Source organism: Zootoca vivipara, chromosome 10, assembly GCF_963506605.1.
Source record: "Zootoca vivipara chromosome 10, rZooViv1.1, whole genome shotgun sequence".
Taxonomy (NCBI): domain Eukaryota; kingdom Metazoa; phylum Chordata; class Lepidosauria; order Squamata; family Lacertidae; genus Zootoca; species Zootoca vivipara.
This window is the reverse complement of record NC_083285.1, coordinates 27,239,290-27,257,739: the sequence shown is the minus strand read 5'-3', so window position 1 is coordinate 27,257,739 and position 18,450 is coordinate 27,239,290. Positions and strand designations below refer to the sequence as shown.

General features: G+C 43.1%; 1 protein-coding gene across 4 annotated transcripts in view; it reads left to right on the top strand.

Annotated features, from left to right (window-relative positions):
• GRIP1 (glutamate receptor interacting protein 1) overlaps positions 1 to 18,450 on the top strand; it is a 228,701-nt gene that overhangs the window by 131,658 nt on the left and 78,593 nt on the right. For all 4 annotated transcript variants that reach the window (XM_035127918.2, XM_035127911.2, XM_035127909.2 and 1 more), the window contains exon 2: positions 8,324 to 8,404. In XM_035127918.2, the coding sequence (XP_034983809.1) occupies positions 8,324 to 8,404 (81 nt within the window). The remainder of the gene's footprint in view (positions 1 to 8,323; positions 8,405 to 18,450) is intronic.

Here is an 18,450-nt window from a genome sequence, read left to right as displayed (position 1 = left end):
ATCCTTATCATGCTTCCTCTCTGCTCTTCTTTCCTAATTTGCATACCCTACCGAAATACACTACCTTCTACAGTGGTACCTCTAGTTACGAACTTAATTCATTCCGGAGGTCCATTCTTAACCTGAAACTTTTTCTTAACTAGAGGTGTGCTTTCACTAATGGGGCCTCTTGCTGCCACTGCGCTACCGGCACACGATTTCCATTCTCATCCTGCGGCAAAGTTCTCAACTCGAGATAACTCTTCCAGGTTAGCGGAGTTTGTAATCTGAAGTGTTTGTATCCTGAGGCATTTGTAACTCGGGGTACCACTGTATTTTGCCTATTGTGAAACATGAGAAATGTTAGTTCTTGTGCACTACTTGAGTGTGCGTGCACTAGATCTATATCTGTCTATGTATATCACATGCATACAGTACCTGCATGCATGGTCAGTTGGAAAGAATGTATTATACACAATGTTATTTTTCTAGAAAAAGAGGTGCAAGAACTTACCATGAACAATTTCTTCTTCTTTTAGAATGGCAATGGCTCTCATCTGAGAGGTACCAGAACTCAGTTTCATCGAGTTCCAAATGAAAAATATATATCCCTGATTATATGTTATGGAGGGGAGTGAAGTAATAATTGAGGGAGGGACAACATAGAATGATTCACAAACATCCCATCAAGCACTGCCTGCTACTGTGGGTGGGAAACATTGATGTGCTCATGTATGGACAAACACACACATAGAAAAATCAGATCAATATTACCAATCCAGACATAGCATTATTACAGCCAGAAACTGAAACTTGTTTAATTTGAATTTCTGCAGTTTAATCAGTTTGACTTGAGCAGAGCATAATATGGTATTGGGAGTGAGGTGTCAAATTTTGAACTCGAAAGAACAATTATTGTGAAGAATAAAAAGTGCTCGGAAGATAGAGTACCTGAAATCCCCCAGAGAACTGATGCTTTCAAGGAAATGCTGCAGAGTTTTGGAAAATATATTGCATTTTGAAAAGGTTGAAAGGTTATGAGAAAGATGTGTGTAAAGTAACTATGTTCCTGAATATTGCAGGAGGAGAAGCAGTTGGTGATTTTTAATGGCATGAAGCTGTGTCACACTGAGAGAGCAGCATATGATATAGCTGACCACAAGTTTGAGGAGCTTTGTATTCCAGAGAAAAGTGAAACATTTGCTAGAGGGAATTTTCATAAGAGGACTCTGAGGAAATGGGTTTTTTTGTTTTTATTTTTTTTTAATGAGCCAAAAGCAGAGGAATCAGAGCTGCAATATTGGGCAGATAAAGGATTCCAATATAAGAAATCAGATTATGTTTGGCATTGGAGATCTATAGCTGGCAATGTTGAGCATCACATTTGGCTCATGAAAAGTCTTTGGGTAAGATATTATTCCACATAATATTAACAAACTGGCTTTCAAATCCAGTACATCTACCAGGAAGAGAGGTAAAGGATTGGAGTGTGTTTTAAAATAAGTAAAACCTGTGTTATGATGAAGGGTCCCAAGAAGTGCAGCTAACAATACAGTATGGGTGCCTAGTTGCATGTTGGTGACAAAGGGCACAAATAAGGAGAGGTGCTGCTTCATGTGGATATTATTTGCATGTAGCCCTGTGTTGTGACTTAAAAGAGCATGTTTGCAAATAATTAATAACCTGGTCACCTATGGTGACCAGATAAGCCAGGCTTCCTCAACTTTGGCCCTCCAGATGTTTTTGGCCTACAACTCCCATGATCCCTAGCTAGCAGGGCCAGTGGTCAGGGATGATGGGAATTGTAGTCTCAAAACATCTGGAGGGCCAAGGTTGAGGAAGCCTGAGATAAGCCTCCTGCTTCTTCCTTCCAGCTTTAAAGAGCTATCATCTCTTTAATCTTAGAAGGCTGTGCATCAGGGTTTTTCCTTGGAAGGGGAAGAAACTACCCTGAGCCCTACCTCCCAAGCCTGTCTAACAAGGAAACTGGCAGAGGTTAACTTCTTACAGCCTTAAGGCAAAGCAAGACAATATGCCATTCATGCAATTGGGAATTACATGCGTAGCTTTAACAAAGTTAATACGGCGTGTGGGGAGGGGGTTACCTACACCCCAATCTTATTTTGAGGGACCATATCTGCTACTGACATTGAAAGAAAAGATTCCGTTGTCTAATACAGAACAAGATCACAGCAGAGGCAAAGAGTTAAAAAAAGTACACCAGAAACCTACCAGGATTAGAATTTTGAGCACTCACTGTAGACAAACCATCCTCCAGAACATAGCTGCCAAGTTATCCCTTTTTTAAAGGGATTTTCCCTTATGCTGAATAGGCTTCCTCGCGAGAAAAGGGAAAACTTGGCAGCTATGCTCCAGAAAAGTTTGCAGTATTAGCCTGAGATAGTGCTACAAAGAGCAACAAGATTGTAAAGAGCTGCACAAAGGCTATTAAATTAATGATATTGACACATATATATAATTATATGATTTGTTTCATAATTTGGTTTTCCCAGTTAGATGCAATGGCTATTAAGTCAGTTGTTCAAAGGGGAGTAGTTGGAATGGTAAGCTGTCACTTTAAGAATGGGTTTTTTTTTTTTAACACATGGAGAAATGATTCTAGCCAGTCCTTCCCAGCTAGGCCTGAATAAGAAGGCTACACTGTTTCACAGTGGACAGTTATAGTGTACTTAGAATAAAACCAATTTTATTTGATGACAGCCTCCAGGGTAATCCATCTCAGTTAAGCAAATCATAGCAGATCATATTGCATCAGTGCTAGTTTCATATGGAGAGAGCAGCACACATACTTCTGTGTCAATTAACTTCGAATCATTAGAATTGTAGAGTTGAAACAGTCCCTGGGGGTTGTCTAATCCAACATAGCAATAATATCAGCTAAAGCATCCATGACAGATCCAACCTCTGCTTAAAAATCTCCAAGGAAGGAGAACCTAGTACCTCTTGCGGAAGTCTGTTCACTGTCGAACAGCTCTTACCATAAGAAAGTTCTTGATTTTTAGTCAGAATCTCCTTTCTTGTAACATGAACCCACTGGTTCGGGTCCTAACCTCTGAAGCAGGAGAAAACAAGCTTGCTCCACCTTCTGTGTGACAGCCCTTAAGATATTTCAAGATGGCTATCATATCTCCTCTCAGTCTCCTCTTTCCCAGGCTAAACATACCCAACTCCTCATCTGTTCCTCATAAGGCTTGGTTTCCAGACCCATTATCACCTTGGTCGCCCTCCCCTTGTCTAGTCCAACCTCCTGCAATGCAGGAATTTTTTTGCCCCAGGTGGGGCCCGAACCCACGACCCTAAGATTAAGAGTCTCATGCTCTTACCAACTGAGCTATCCCAGAGCTGCGACGTGAAAGATATTACTTTCACATACAGGCTCATGGAGTCTGCACTGGTGATGACTGGCCAGGAGCAAGACCTTGGAGTTGTAGTAGATACCTTGATAAAGATGTTAACCCAGCATGAGGCAGCTTGGGGTGGGGGAAGCAAATTCCATGCTAGGGAGGAGGTTTCTTCTTTTCCATTGCCTGCTGAAATCTTTTCTGTTTCATAGAATCACATTTCATAGAATCAATGAAGCTGAATATTGGAAGATTCAGGGTGAACAAAACTTCTTCGCACAGTGCATAGTTAAACTATGGAATTCACTTAGGATAATAGAATTCTAGAGCTGGAAGGGACCATTACTGAGGCAGTGATGGCAACCAACTTGTATGGCTTTAAAAGAGTATTAGATAAATTCATGGAGGACGAGGCTGTCAATGGCTACTAAGTGTGATGGCTGTACTCTGCCTCCATGGTCAAACCCAGCAAGCTTCTGAATACCAGTTGCTGGAAACTGGATAGTGTTGTTGTGCTCAGTCCTGCTTACCTACTACCTATGGGCATCTGTTTGGCCACTGTGAGAAAAGGATGCTGGACTAGATGGGCAACTACTAGCCGGATCCAGAAGTATTATTATTCTGTTCATATCTTTCTACCAGCGGAAAATGCCATTGTAGGTAGATGCGCAGAAAGCTTTTTTCTGTAGTCGCTGAGTTAAGGGAATTGCTGGCACAGCAATTGTCTCTGAACAGCATAATGACTTGCTGGAAATTGTTTGTTTATCACAGGCTGTCTAATCTCTCAGCCAAAGGAAATTAAAAAAAAATCTACTCATGTAATGAATGCAGCTCAAGGAACGCATATACATAATAAACATTATTCCCACTGTGGTAGTAGATGTAGACACCTGCTGTATGAGCCCTCTGGAAGTGAGGGAGGTAAACTGACTATATATATTGTGTGTGCATGTGTGTGTGTGTGTGTGTGTGTGTGTGCATGCTCCTTTAAATGAATTTTATTTTGTTCCTCGGTGACTGGACATTTAGTTTGCTTAGGCAATTACTGTCACTAATCAGTATGTTCTAGTGCAGGGTTGAAGACCCTGTGGCCCTCCAGATGTTGTTAGGGGAGGGGTAGTACCTTTGGTGGGGAACACATTGTGCTCGTACTAGGGGCCAACTTTGGTTCCCATCCTGCACTTAGCTGTCACCTGCGGCACCTAGAAGCTGTCAGCATGCAACAGTGGCCACACCCTGGGAATGGTTTTGGCTGGCCAGCTAAACCAGGTCAGGGTAGCCGATGGGTCTCAAACCCTTGATGAATTAGGGACTTCCCCTGCATGCAAAGACAGACCTCAGCAGATTGAGTGGGGACCAACGGCCAAGAAGGGTGGTTCTGCACATGCTACATAGGGAAGCGAGGGGCAGATGGGGCTCAAAGAAGGTAGCCCATCTAGGAGAAGGAAAAATCTTGCCTTAAACCTCTGCTGCCTCATGGGATATATTTGGGAGAAGAAAAGGCTAAGGAATAACCTCTACACAAATCCAGAGTCCTTGCACATCTCCTTCTGGCAACTCCTGCAACCAAGCTGGTGCCAAAGGTATTGCTCTGCTTTCCTTTGGACCACAACTGCGAGGCTGAGAGGGAGGTCTTGTTGTCTGGGCAGCCCAGGACCTCTATACACACTGCCAAGGCTTGCACCCCAGTTGCTGCTAACCTCTGGAGGCACACTCCATCCTCTCTCTCACCTTTGGCCATGTTGGCTGGGACTGATGAAAGTCAGAGTCCAGCAACATCTGAGGGTTCCACAGGCTCCCTATCCATGTTCTACCGTAGTGACTAGAAGGGTGTAGATCTAAGAGACTTGGTTTCAAACTTCACCATTTTAAAGAGTCAGTGGCAACTTTGGAAAATTCATTCCGTTACTAAGTGTTTAAACAACGGGCATTAGTGATCCATCTAATCTAACTTCTGCTGATTTAAAAGTGATAAATAAGTAGTAGTGGCAGTAGCAGGGATAATTAACTGGAGCAGACCAAAGTCCGTCTGATTCATTCTTCTGTTTCCAATATTTGCCAGCCAGGACCCTCTGCAACCTTACAGGCAGCTGCAGCTGGTGCAGGACGCAACTGCTGAGCTGCTGCATGGGATTGCAAGAGGGGATCATCTCACTTCAGTCTTCGAAATGCTGCTCTAGCTTGCCTGCAAGCTAATGGACCCAATTCATGGTGTTATTGGTGTACTGAGCTCTGAATGACTTTGGGCCCAAGGAACACCTCCCCTAATAGCATCCAGCTTGTTGCAACCTGTGCAAAATGTCCTGCTTATACCAAGGGTTGTTTGTAACATGGTGACTCTGCCTAAGTGGGAAATGGTATAGGAAGCATGGTTATGAGAGGGGAGAAATGCTATATTAACCTTTGTGGTGCTTTTTATCTGGGGCGTGATTTTAAGTAATTCTCACCAAGCCGCATTTCTATGTTGCATAAAAATGAATGGCCTTCCCACTTTGAAGTAATTTCCAAAAGCAAACCTACATGTAACAAGCGATAAATACTGTAATCAGTAGATGGAAATGAAACCTCGAGTGGGCCAGTCAAAAGAATTTTTATTATTATTAAACTACTGCTTTTTTTGCCGCATCTTGGGATGTTACCCAAGATAACTTTAGTCTTTGATAGCCTTATTCACTTATTTTTAAAGCATGTAAATATGCATATGGTTAAAACTAATTGGTTCTCCAGGTTCAAAGAAAAAAAATGCAAATAGCTTTATTTGATGGTATGTTAAGAGTTACTTGAGAACCAGAATGGAATCTAATTTTCTGTTCTTTTTACTGCTCATTGAGGAAGTGGTCTAAACACTATTCAGTTCCTCAGACAATTGATTGATCCTTAGTATTCTTTGGCAGTGTTAGGGTGCCTCAGTGCTACCTCCCCCTGTATAGCATTGCCCAGCCATTCTGAGATTGGACTTAAATGGCTTTTTAAAAAGAGATCCTTCAGAATTTAAAGGGATATGGTCCTATCCGCAGGGCAGACATGCACCCAAATTTAAAGAAGAATTCCCTTATTGTTACTGAAACATAGCTGCTGTACAAGTGTATTATCCTGCTTCGGTAACTGAATAAAAGAGCAAGATTTTAAAATGAAAGGTCAGGGGGTTGCGAGTGTTGTTGTTGTATAGTCCTGTCCAACTCTTCGTGACCCCATGGACCAAAGCACGCCAGGCACTTCTGTCTTCGGGTTGCGAATAATGCAACATAAAAGTTTACACAATCTGCAATATATGTATTTCTCTTTCATGTACATCTCTGGGGATTCCAAGCCAAACTGCACACTACTCATGTGCCATGCGCCTGATGCCACTTAAAACTAGAAAGCCACTTAAGGATGGGGCACTTAAGAATGTATGATCTTTAACCCTTTCCCTGCCCACTGTTTTCCTTTAAAAAAAAACAGCTCCCCTAAACTGTTTCCCAGCTGCTGTGCTTCCAATTGATCTGAACCACGGATAGCAAGTCCCTCTGGCATACACAATTCCACAGCCAATGCTAACAGTGGGCTAACAAGTCCAAAGTCCAGCCAGGCCAGGTTCCCACTTCAGCAGCTGATCTAGAGGCCAGGGCACCTGGAGGTCAGTCCCACACAAGCCACATCTTCAAAGAGCTCCCTGGACCATCCAAGCCATGGTCCAACCAACATGGGAAGTTGAGCAGACCCAGCACTTCAGCTCTGCTTCCCCTTTGTACTGTGCATGCAGATTGCAGCCTCTGGGCTTGATGAGGCAGATAGCCCTCACCTGTCCTCAGCCTGCTTCAGCTGAGGAATCACACACTCCCTGCCAGAGCTAGAGAGCTCCACCTGGCCAGCTAGGGAGATGGGCTGTGGGCCCTTGCCTGCCTCAGTCACCTAGAGTGTTCCTCCTGCTGCTCCTTACACCTCAGAGCCTGCCATGTTTGGGGAGACAGGGGCTCCTCTGGCTCTGGTGACGGGTCCTGCTGCTCTGGTTCCTGTGCACTGACCCCCCATCCCTTCACCATCGCTGGTCACCCTGTGAGTATTTTCTATACCAACCTCTCCTCCATCCTCAGCCTCAGCTTGCCCTGGTGTGTCCCAGTCATGGCTACACCTCTCCTCCTCCACGCTGCCCTGCCAGTTCATGACATCAGTACCATCTCATCTCCAGAATGGTGACATTTGCATTAACCCATTGTTTGGTTTCACATTAAATGCAAATGAGGTCATCATGGGGAAAAGCCCATTACTGATCAGTAATTTTTTGTTACTACAAGGAAATACATGGTCCTATTCTACCTGTTATGCACACATGCAATTATTCATACATTGCTTTACATTTATTGCTTTACATTCATTATTTTAATAATAATACATAATAATAATTTTTTATTTATACCCCGCCCTCCCCAGTCAAAACCGGGCTCAGGGCGGCTGACACCAGTAACATTACAATAAGACGTAAAAGGGGGGGGATTAATTAAAATAAAGGTTAAAATACATTTTAAATTTTAAAATGCAGCCTCATTTTAAAGTAGCCCAAATCAAAACCATAGGGAGGAAAACATAGGGGTCAGACTGAGTCCAGCCCAAAGGCCAGACGGAATAGCTCCATCTTCCCGCAGGGCCCTTGTCTCCTGTGAGAGAGTACTGAAAAAGCCTTGGCCCTAGTTGAGACCAGTCTAACCAACTTATGGCTAGGGATCTCCAAAATGTTGTTATTTGTGGACCTTAAAGTCCTCTGCGGGGCATACCAGGAGAGGCGGTCCCGTAGGTATGAGGGTCCTAAGATTAGCAACATGTCAAATGCTACTGAAGTGAGCATTTGATGAAAATATGGTGGTTTCCTAATTCTAGACCCACTATATAAAATAAGCCTTTTTCTCTTTTACTGCAAAGCAGCAGAACAATCCATTGGGGGAATCAGATGAAATATACGACACACCTTGAATCTGAAATTGTCATTATTTTCTGTGTTTCAGATGAGAGTCCATACACTAAATCTACAAACCAGACAAAACCACCCGAAGGAGCATTGGCTGTAAGGAGGCAGAGTATCCCAGGTATACTGCTATTTTTCAGCTTCAAGTAATTCTCAGATCACTCTTGGGAAGGCGATTCTTTGAATTAATTAAGTGTTCTGCTCTTCTTGTGAAGAGCACTTTGAATTAGTTATAAGTGTAGTTTCTGCTCCTAATTGCCTAGGTTATGCACTATTCTGAGGGTGGCTTTGGACTGACAAGCAGTGACAAGGGAAGCACAAATGATTCATGTGTTCTCTCTTCTGCGTTACGTATTAAGCAAATATCCCCTGCAGGGAGATATGTGAGACTGTGTGCAGCTCACGTACATCACCAAGTGGGTGTTGAGTGAGCCTCCACTTTATATGTTACACAGGAATTATATATCACACACACACAATTATTATTGCGCAGTCAGGCAGAGTCCCCCCTAAACCCCGGGCAGCCCCGAGCGGAATAAAGACGCAAGACCACGTTTTATGGGATTGAAATTGGCCACAGCTTTATTAAAATTCAGATGTAGGAAGACCTTGGCTCAGGCATTGGGCGTGTACCCCTCCCAGCCCCCAGCCGGGGGTGGGGTAACTTTCAGGGTTGTCCAGCATGTGCGGGGGTTGGGCTAACTCTGGAGAACATATGTTCAAGCAGATAGCCCGCCCCCCGCGATCGCCGCCGCTGGAAGGGGAGGGCAATGACAGCCAACTGGCATCGCCAAATGCGCCCCCCTTTTGCCCCGTTTACGGGAACCCTGTTATCGCCGCCGCGATGGGGCGGGGGTCTCCGCCCACGCCCCGCCCCTTTATGTAAATGACTAAAGGATTCCGCCCAAGGCCGGCAACCGCCAAGTTGTAGCGAATTGCTACGGGAAAGGCGAAACCTGCCAATGCAGGGAAATTCATTTCCGGCCCTTTAACAGCAGCCTTGTCGTAGCAGCGCCTGCGTGCATGTACGCCTGTGGAAGGAATAAACCTGTAAAGCAAGCATTTTAGTGAGTGGAGGGTGGGAAAGCTCTGAATCCGTCGGCTGCTTCCCCCGAATGCCTTCTCTTCTCTGTGTGCCAGGTAAGGCTACCTGTTCCTACATAGCCAATCCCCGGCACGCCTCCCCTTGGCTGGATTGGACAACTGACCAAGTGGGCGGAGACACCAGTCTCCAGCCTCAGGTAGGCAGTGCCGGCTTCCGAACTTCCAGGGCTGCCTTAGGGATCCCAGGGGGGCTGCACGCGACTGCGCAAAATGCGCCTCCCCTTTTAGGTTGGGGAAACGGTCATTGTCCCATAGTTTGAAGCACCTTAATTGTATTACACACCATCTTACTTTCACCAGGAAACATGTTTTATAGCCTTCTTGGTGCTATCTTCAATTGATTGTCTAGTAGTTGAAACCCTTACAACTTCTCATGTTCATTCTGGGCAATTTTAGAAGATGGTGCTTTGCCTGTGAACACATAAATTCCAGCTGATTATGCTCACTTCTTCTTATCTTCCTGAATAATCACCAAAGCTTGGCAAGACATTCAGGTAAATGACCTAGACAACATGCAAACTGCCACCTTCCTTATAGTCAGGCTGCAGGACAGCCACACTTCATGTGTCCTTGTGAGCATATTCCAGATGGCACGGCATTTGTGCCATTTTATTCATGCTATTGAGAGTTGTCCTACGTCAGTAGTAATGGTAGTGACTGTGTTACACAGCCCAAGAGAGTTGAAGGCATGGGCATCATGTCCATCAAAACAGACAGACACCTGTAGGTAAAGTTATATGGTAGCAGCATATTTGGAGCATGGCTTCTAAATTGCTCGGCATTTCATCAGTAGCTCCCTCAGTGTCTTTCGAGTGACTGCCATCGGTAGACAACCCCCACCACTGAGAGATACAACACATGATCTTATCACTGTCTTAACCTCTTGTCACTCTTATGCTTTGAAGCGCAGGGCTCTTTTATGAGGAATAAGAGACCTTTGATCCAAAACACGGAGACCCCTCTGTCAACTCACAGTGTCACTGCTGTTCACATCTCTCACTGTTATGGCATTGATGTAGCTTCGGTCGAGAGTAACGAAAATAATGAGCATTCACCCCTTCAGCATCAAACACATGTGAGAGGGTATTATTGCAGATCCACTGAGATGCACTGGAAGTTTTTAGGGTAGGGAATATGATGCTTGTGTGACTAAGGCAGGCAGAAAGCGAATGCTGCTTTCCATAAAGCTGTTTATGTACGCTGTCCAGAAATGTTACACTGTAAAGAAAGCATGTGATTTTATAACTCTATAGTGTTATAACATTTTTAGCCTCAAAGAAGCGTTCTGCAAAAACATGTGTTTCATTATCAGTTTATTATTACCTCTGATTTTGATGAACACTGAAGCATCCTAGGAAAGCAGAAGGTATTTAGAGAAGCAGATATTTATCCTGATATTCTAGCCTTAACCAAATACAGCAACATCCCTTTGTATTTGACCCAGTTCTGCAGATACTTGGAGAGATGAATTGGAGATGACAAGGAGGCTGAATAGTGCATAGCAACCATCCCTTGCTGTCAGTGGTTGTTGGCAGCCTATCCGCATGTGCTTTGATTTCCCCCAAAAGAGACATTCACTTCTATGGGTATTATCCTTCAGTGGATATTCCCTGCAAACGTAGGAAGCTGCCTTGCACCAAGTCAGATCATTAATTCATCAAGTTCACTATTGCCTGAGCTCAGAATTGCAGTGATTGGCTCTCCAAGAACTTCCCAGCCTGCTCTGGAGTCGTCAGGGATCGACTCTGCGTCTGCATTGGTGGGACGTGCTTTTCCTTCAGAATTAATAGCTGAAATATTTTAGTAGAAGATGCTTAGGGCCTTGTAACAATAATCAGTTTTAATGTTGATTAGTAATAGCAGCAACTTAGCATGTGTTTGAAAGTGCTGTGTATGTGTTCAGTTGCAATTCTTGCAACTGTCCTGTATATTACAAATGGGTTGAATTTAAGCTGAGGCAGGTGTGCTTGCCTAAGGATACCTGACCACTTAATCCCCCTTAAAGGTGGGATTCAAACTGTGGGATTCGTGATTTGCAGTTCAGTAGCCACTATGCTACACCAGCATACATATGTGTGTGTATAAACATGCTTGTATGCTTATAGGCACAACAGCTACTGAGCTGCCGTAGTACTGAAGAATAGGTCACACCATATAGCAGGCATAGGCAAACTCAGCCCTCCAGATGTTTTGGGACTACAACTCCCATCATCCCTTGCTAACAGGACCAGTCGTCAGGGATGATGGGAGTTGTAGTCCCAAAACATCTGGAGGGCCGAGTTTGCCTATGCCTGCCATATAGATCACACCTCCCTGGACCCATTGCCCAGGGTCCTTGCATTGGACCAGCGAAACTGGCTAGAGTTGGGACAAATGTTTGATGGGACTGTTAGAGGACACAAATCTTAAACTGAAGAGAGGAAAAACTACCTCCAGAACTGATAGTCTCCTGCTGAATAATGTCAAATTATCTAAGAACTATAAGATCTAATTATAGATTAGAGACATGAAAACTCTAGTCCAACTCTGCATTCAGGCTGGATTTTCTTTTTTATAGCTGAACAGTCCTAACACATGAATAATAATGATATTTAACATTTCATAGTGCTTTCAAGTTTTCGAAGCACTTCACATGCATTAACTAGCTACAGCTCTTACAACCATGATGTAAGGTAAGTCAATATTCTCCCCCCACATACACACACAAACCCCATTTTGCAGTTGTGGGAGGGAGGCTTCCCTAAGGCCACCATAGGCGAGATTTTAGCTACTATGCTATTACACTAGCACTCAAAGCCTAAATCATTTGATTAGGTTGTACAGAAAGCCAATAGCATGCCAGAGAGGCTAGCAATTCAGCATGTATAGTGCTTCCACCCTTACTTCAAATATTATGTGTCACCACATGTAAAAGAGAGAACGTGTTGTGTCGAACATGGTGGTAGGTGTCTCCTTCCAACAGCAGAAGGATTTCTGCTTGCACAATGAAACTTCACCCACTCTCTTCCCCAGACATCCTCTAAATCTGTTCTGGGTTTTCCCTTCCAGCACTCTGGAGAAGGTTTGGGGAGGGCACAGGGGAGCAAGGGACAGTTCCATTGTGGAAGCAAAAAATCCTTGTGCTAATCAGACAACTGCATTGGATGCAGCCCAATGAAGAAAAGTGCACCCAAAATTATGAGGCAGGTGGTGTATCTTACAAATGTCGAATACTTAAGAAATGGGAAGTTTTTAGAAATGACTACAGGGTACATGAAACTTTTGCAAGATTCAAAGAGCGATCCTGTACAATGATCCTGCAGGGCAAGAGGACAAGCCACCACAATGCTGGTGAGATGGCTGCTATACAGTGGACTCGCTCACCCCTGGAGGTGGGAACACACAAATAGGAAACTATCCAAAATAGTGGGAAACCAGTAAAATTTCAGGCATCCCATGAAACTGATTGGTTTGCAGGACAAAGACAAACTTCTTTGGTTTGCAGGACAAAGACACACAGTATGCCATCCAATTGTGGAATTCATTGCTATAAGATGTTGTAATGCATCATAACTTTTTTTAAAAAAATAAAATGATATGTTGGTGTTATATCAGTTTGACAGGGACTGTTATAAACGATAACTGAAATAAAACCCACATATATAGTGGATTTTTCATTGTTCAAATTGCTAGTCCGAACTAAATTTGTAGCTGGCTGGAGTCTTCCTGCCAGTGGTAAGTTTTTCGCCTGGCAAAATGATGTCTAGTGTACTTGAAAACTGTAACTGTAGAACAGAGTCCCTTGGAAGGCAGGGGATTGTTGTTGGAGGTTTTTCTGGACCTTTCAGAGATACTAGAGCAGCAGATTTCCTCTATTCGCTTTGGGATCAGGCTAGGTGACCCTTAAAGTGATTTCCATTTCAGTGACTCGTTTACTGAATTTCGAAACGATGAACACAAATTATCGTGGCGTATGTACAATTTTATAACGCAGCTATGTGTGAAAACGAGCACCTCTTTCGATACTATTTATAAACAGATTGTTCTGTGGATGATCTCTCTAGTTCTTCCTTGAAATAGCTTTCTAGTTCTCTGGATTTTTCTTTACTATGCACTACTTCTATAAGTTACGGCAAGTGTTGTGAAGTAGATTAGAGGAGTACTGCATTCCTCCCTTTTGCAAAACAAGGGGAATGGCCAGGACTTCTGCAGAAAGGTTATAGATCTTTTGACAATTTAAGCCATGGGTTCTCATAGGACAGGGATGTCCAAATTCCAAGAGACTGCAATCTACTCCCACTAAAAAAATCTGGTAGTTGTTAAGCTTTTTGGTGGGAGGAAGACCCAAAGTTGTTGAGATTTTGGTTTTTTGGGGTCAACCACTAAAGATCACACAATCGACTGGTAGATCACGATCGACCTGTTGGACATTGCTGTTATAGAAGATTACTACAGGACTCTTCTTGGTAGTTCCACCGACCTCATGAGTCCAGGGGGTGGCAGCCCGTGAGAGGGCATTCTCTGTGGCAGCCCCTAAGCTGTGGAATTTCATTGCCACAGAGGTGTGTCTAGTACCTTCATTGCACAGGTTTCATCAAATGCTGAAGATGTACCTCTTTGCTTTTGCCTTTGACACCTGACAACAACAACAACAACAACAACAACAACAACAACAACAACAACAACAACAACAACAACAATTTATTACAGTGGTACCTCGCTAGACAAACGCCTCGCGGCACGAAAAAAAACGCAAGATGAAAACGTTTTGCAATTTTTTGGCAGACTCGCAAGCCGTGCCATAGAAAACTTCGCAAGATAAAGCAGGGCACCGCGAGGAGGTGACTTTAATCCACTGAAATGGCAGCTGGCAGCCGAGCAGTAGCTGGATCCCCCTCACTCTCACCTTAAGCTGCCTGCGCGCGAACGGGAGAGCTGTCTGGTTGGGCGCGAGGGTCCAGCTGCTGGGGAAGGTGGGAGGGCCCTCCTTCTGCTTCCCCCTCCCCAGGGCCTTAAAACTTCTGGAGCAGCCGTCTGGTTGGGCGCACGAATGGCGCACGAACGGCTGCTGGGGAAGGAGGGAGGGAACCTCTCCCTGGCCCTCCTCCTGCTTCCCCCTCCCCTTAAAATATGAAAAACTTCCGGCCGTGGCGGGTGAGTTGGTGTCTTTTTTGTGCTTCTCCCCCCCCCCTAGAATGCATGAATTAAATTTCAATGCATTCCCATGGGAAACCGCGCTTTGCAAGACGAAATTATCGCAACGAATTAATTTCATCTTATGAGGTACCACTGTACTTATACCTCATCCATTGGACTGGTTTGCCCCAGCCACTGTGGGTGGCTTCCAACAGATGACAGACAGATAGATAGATGATAGATAGATAGACATAGATAATGACAACAGGATTGTGTGTGTGTGTTAATTTATATATATGGATCTACCCTCTTGTTCTGATTGCAATTTTTTTAAAAAAAACTGATTTTAATACTGTATTTTTATACTGTTGTAACTCACCCTGGGACCTTATGGAAAAAGGCAGCTGGGAAATAAAATAAAACAATCTTCCCACATAGGACCAGGGAAATGAACAGTGAAATGGAGCTGCCTTAGTAGCACTACAGTGCTTGAATCATTTCACAGGCTACGTGTTAATTCCACTCCTCTTTTAGTCACTTTGCAGGGGAAGTGGAAAGAGTGGGGTATAGACTCTTCTGAAGTGCTCTTTTTATTTTTATTGTTTTAAACAGCTAGTGTGTGATTCATGCCATGAGGATACCTGTCACTTTCATCCTGTTATCTCACTGTGCAAAGTCAACAAATGATTGATTCTTTCATAGGGATATGCAGATTTAATGAAAGTAAAGGCAGTTAATTAAAATTACGTACAGGTTGGTTATGCCCAAATTGCAGTTTAAACTTTTGTCAGGCTTATCCCCTCTCTGAGCATCATTTATCATTGTAAAACTGAATTACTGTTTAGTCCTATCATTTAATTTAATGCCAAAATTAATTCTGTGATTAAAGTATATGCCTTGAGAATACTCCACAAAACAAGAACTGAGAAATTCCCTGTTGCATGTTGTGTGTCATAGTCAGTGTTATAGTAATTAATGCACCCTGGCACCATGTGGCAGATTATTTGGGTCAGAAAATTTTGGTCTGTGTTCAAAACAGCTTACTCCTGTTCAGATTAGTACTGGGGTGCATGCTTAAAACTGTCTTACTTGAATTAGAAAAGATTTAGGGAAATGCCTAAGTACATTCTGAATCTAATCCTCTATGTCTGAATGGAGCAGAGAAAAACTGCTGACACCATAAATAAACAGGGCATGCCTTTGCAAAAATTTATATATTTAAAAAAGGTATTTATCATGGCAGATGTATGATCATTTGAAGTTTGATTGCTTAAATTATGGAAAGAAAAATACTAGAAGGCAGTTTATGCACACGGTTGTTTTGATAGGTGAGGAAATCATTGATGTAAAGATGGTGATAAGTAACTTTCCTGCTGGCTGCTCTAAGAGTCTTATCCAGTTCACAGGACCTACTCCATGTAATCTGGCTTCACTCTGGGGACCTTGCCAAAGCAAAACCTTTTTTAGCCTACCTCTCCTGCCCTGGGCTACATACAGTAATGGAACTGCAATAGCTTTTGCTCTGCCTGGTCTATTTATCTGCAGCTCCATCTGCTCCCATTTGGCTTCCTACTGTCCTACTTATTGGAGGAAACTGCTAAAATACAGAACTGGATTCAATGGCGTACAGGAAGAGTGAGCAAATATTAATGGGAAAGGGGTTTCTGTGCTAGAGTGGGTAAAACGTTCATGAATATTCTAGCTGCTGTGGGGAAAGTTCAGACACAGAGCTTCTCCCTACATGCATGTTCACTACTTGATTACCACAGCTTCAAATTTTGACTTGCTAGCATATAGCAACCAACATAGAAACACTGCATTTGCATCACCGAGCTTCGCTTCAGATACAGTGGTTTTCAGTTGCGCAAACTCCCTTCTTCACCTGTGAATTCATCAATGAAGGGTGAAACATGGAGTTGTTGACTTTTATGCATGTGAGCCCTGATGTCCGCAATAGCAGAAGCTAGATCAGGCATCCCCAAACTTTGGCCCTTCAGATGTTTTGGACTACAATTCCCATCTTCCCCAACCACAGGTGCTGTTAGCTAGGGATCATGGGAGTTGTAGGCCAATACATCTGGAGAGCCGCAGTTTGGGGATGCCTGAGCTAGATGGAACTGGAGGAAAAGCCTCAGACGTGGCTATGCTGAAGGTCTCTATTTAATAGTGACTATATGCATGCTATTCATCACTCAGATAAGGTCATGATTCCATTATAGCAGTGACTTGGTCAGTGACTGATCTGAAACATGACTGCTCTAGGTCAGAAGTCTGAAGTACCTTTCTCTGACCACTCCTGTTTCCTGATTCCAGTTTTTACAACCTTTAACAGGATACACAGTCTCTTCCCGATTGGGCCCATTCCTTGCTATCCTCTCCAGATCACAGATGAACCACAATCTCGTTACAATTCTCTGTGCACTGGACCATACTACTTCTTTTATGCATGCTAGTCTCCCTCGCCCAGCAATTTCAGAATTTTATATTGAATAATACTGAGGCATTTATGAGCCCATCTTTAGACGCTGTCATTTCAAATAAAACTGGTGTGTCCATGGGCAATAATTCCCATGGGGCTGTAACTGATGCAACGTCATGCATTTCTTACATGCTTGACCTCCTTATTTCCCCCACATGATCTCAAAGATGCCTCAGACACTGTGGTTGTAAGGAAAGTGTGAAAAGTCGTATCAAATAGGTCAAACACTTTATTGGCTCAACCTTTATGGATAGGTCACATTTATTTAAGTTATAACTCATGACAAGCAAACAAGAAACATATAAAGCAAGATGACAATGCAATATAAAACAAAGAGTAACAAGAACATCAATTTACACGATGGTTATAGCAAGGAAACTTGGCTGACATTTTATAGCAACCTAGAAGAAAATTGCTACTTTCTTAGTAATCTTCTATTTGCTATTGTTAGCAAATAGATTATCAAGTTTTTATGGATGTGGCCAATGGATTTGACCCTCCAGTAATTGGGCAAGAAACTTAACATTGCTTCTTCAGGGATAGCCCAGTGAGATATATAAATGTTGTAAATTTTTCACAACGTGGGCTCCACAAGTAGATAGAAAAGTTGTTATGAAAGCATCCATCTAAAACAGAGGATGGTGTCAGTAGTGACCTCAAAGTGTAAAAACCTTTCCTTGGGAGAAATTTGCAAAGGTCAGGAAGATAGGATTCATCCACGATTCAGTTTTAATCTAGCATCCTACTGTGCCGCAAGATTGGCTACTAATGTCAAATCACAGAGTGCAATTAATCACAGAGCTTAGATTTAAATTCCTGTTGTGCTCTATTGGCTCTAATGCCTTGAAAATATTGCAGGAAAAATTATACTCATATATCACATGATCAACTTTATCAGTCCGAGTCTATTTAGTCACATAAAAATGTTCTAGAAAACAATTGTTCTGATATTGGGCAATGTATCATCATCATCTAAAAACTGAGATTCATGCAGCAATGTAATACTCATCTTCCTGGGAGAAAGAACCATTGAATGCAGTAGTCTTTACTTCTGAGCACACATAAGATTGTGCTGCTGAGTCAGAAATTAAATAGGTTCTGGTGCACTTTACTTTTAACAGGTAAAGTAGTTTTATGAGGCAGAATAGAAAGATAGCTAATGAACTAGAAAGTGGGGGTGTTAGTAGCTTTGCAAAAGATCTTTCCTCTCTGACATGCCATTGTTATTAGAATATGGTTACCAGATTTTTTTCAATGAATCTGACGACACTTTTTTTGAAGCTGAGTAGCAACAGGGAGTTAGTAGTTGGGGGGGGGAGTGAGGCAAAATACCCTGGCCCAAGCACACATGCATATTGTATAAAGGTGCAAAGCCCTTCTTTCACACCCTGTGAAACATAAATGCGCAGAGTTTTTTTTTAAAAAAACTGGGCAACGGTGTGCCACCCACCCATGACTCCCAAGCCTTC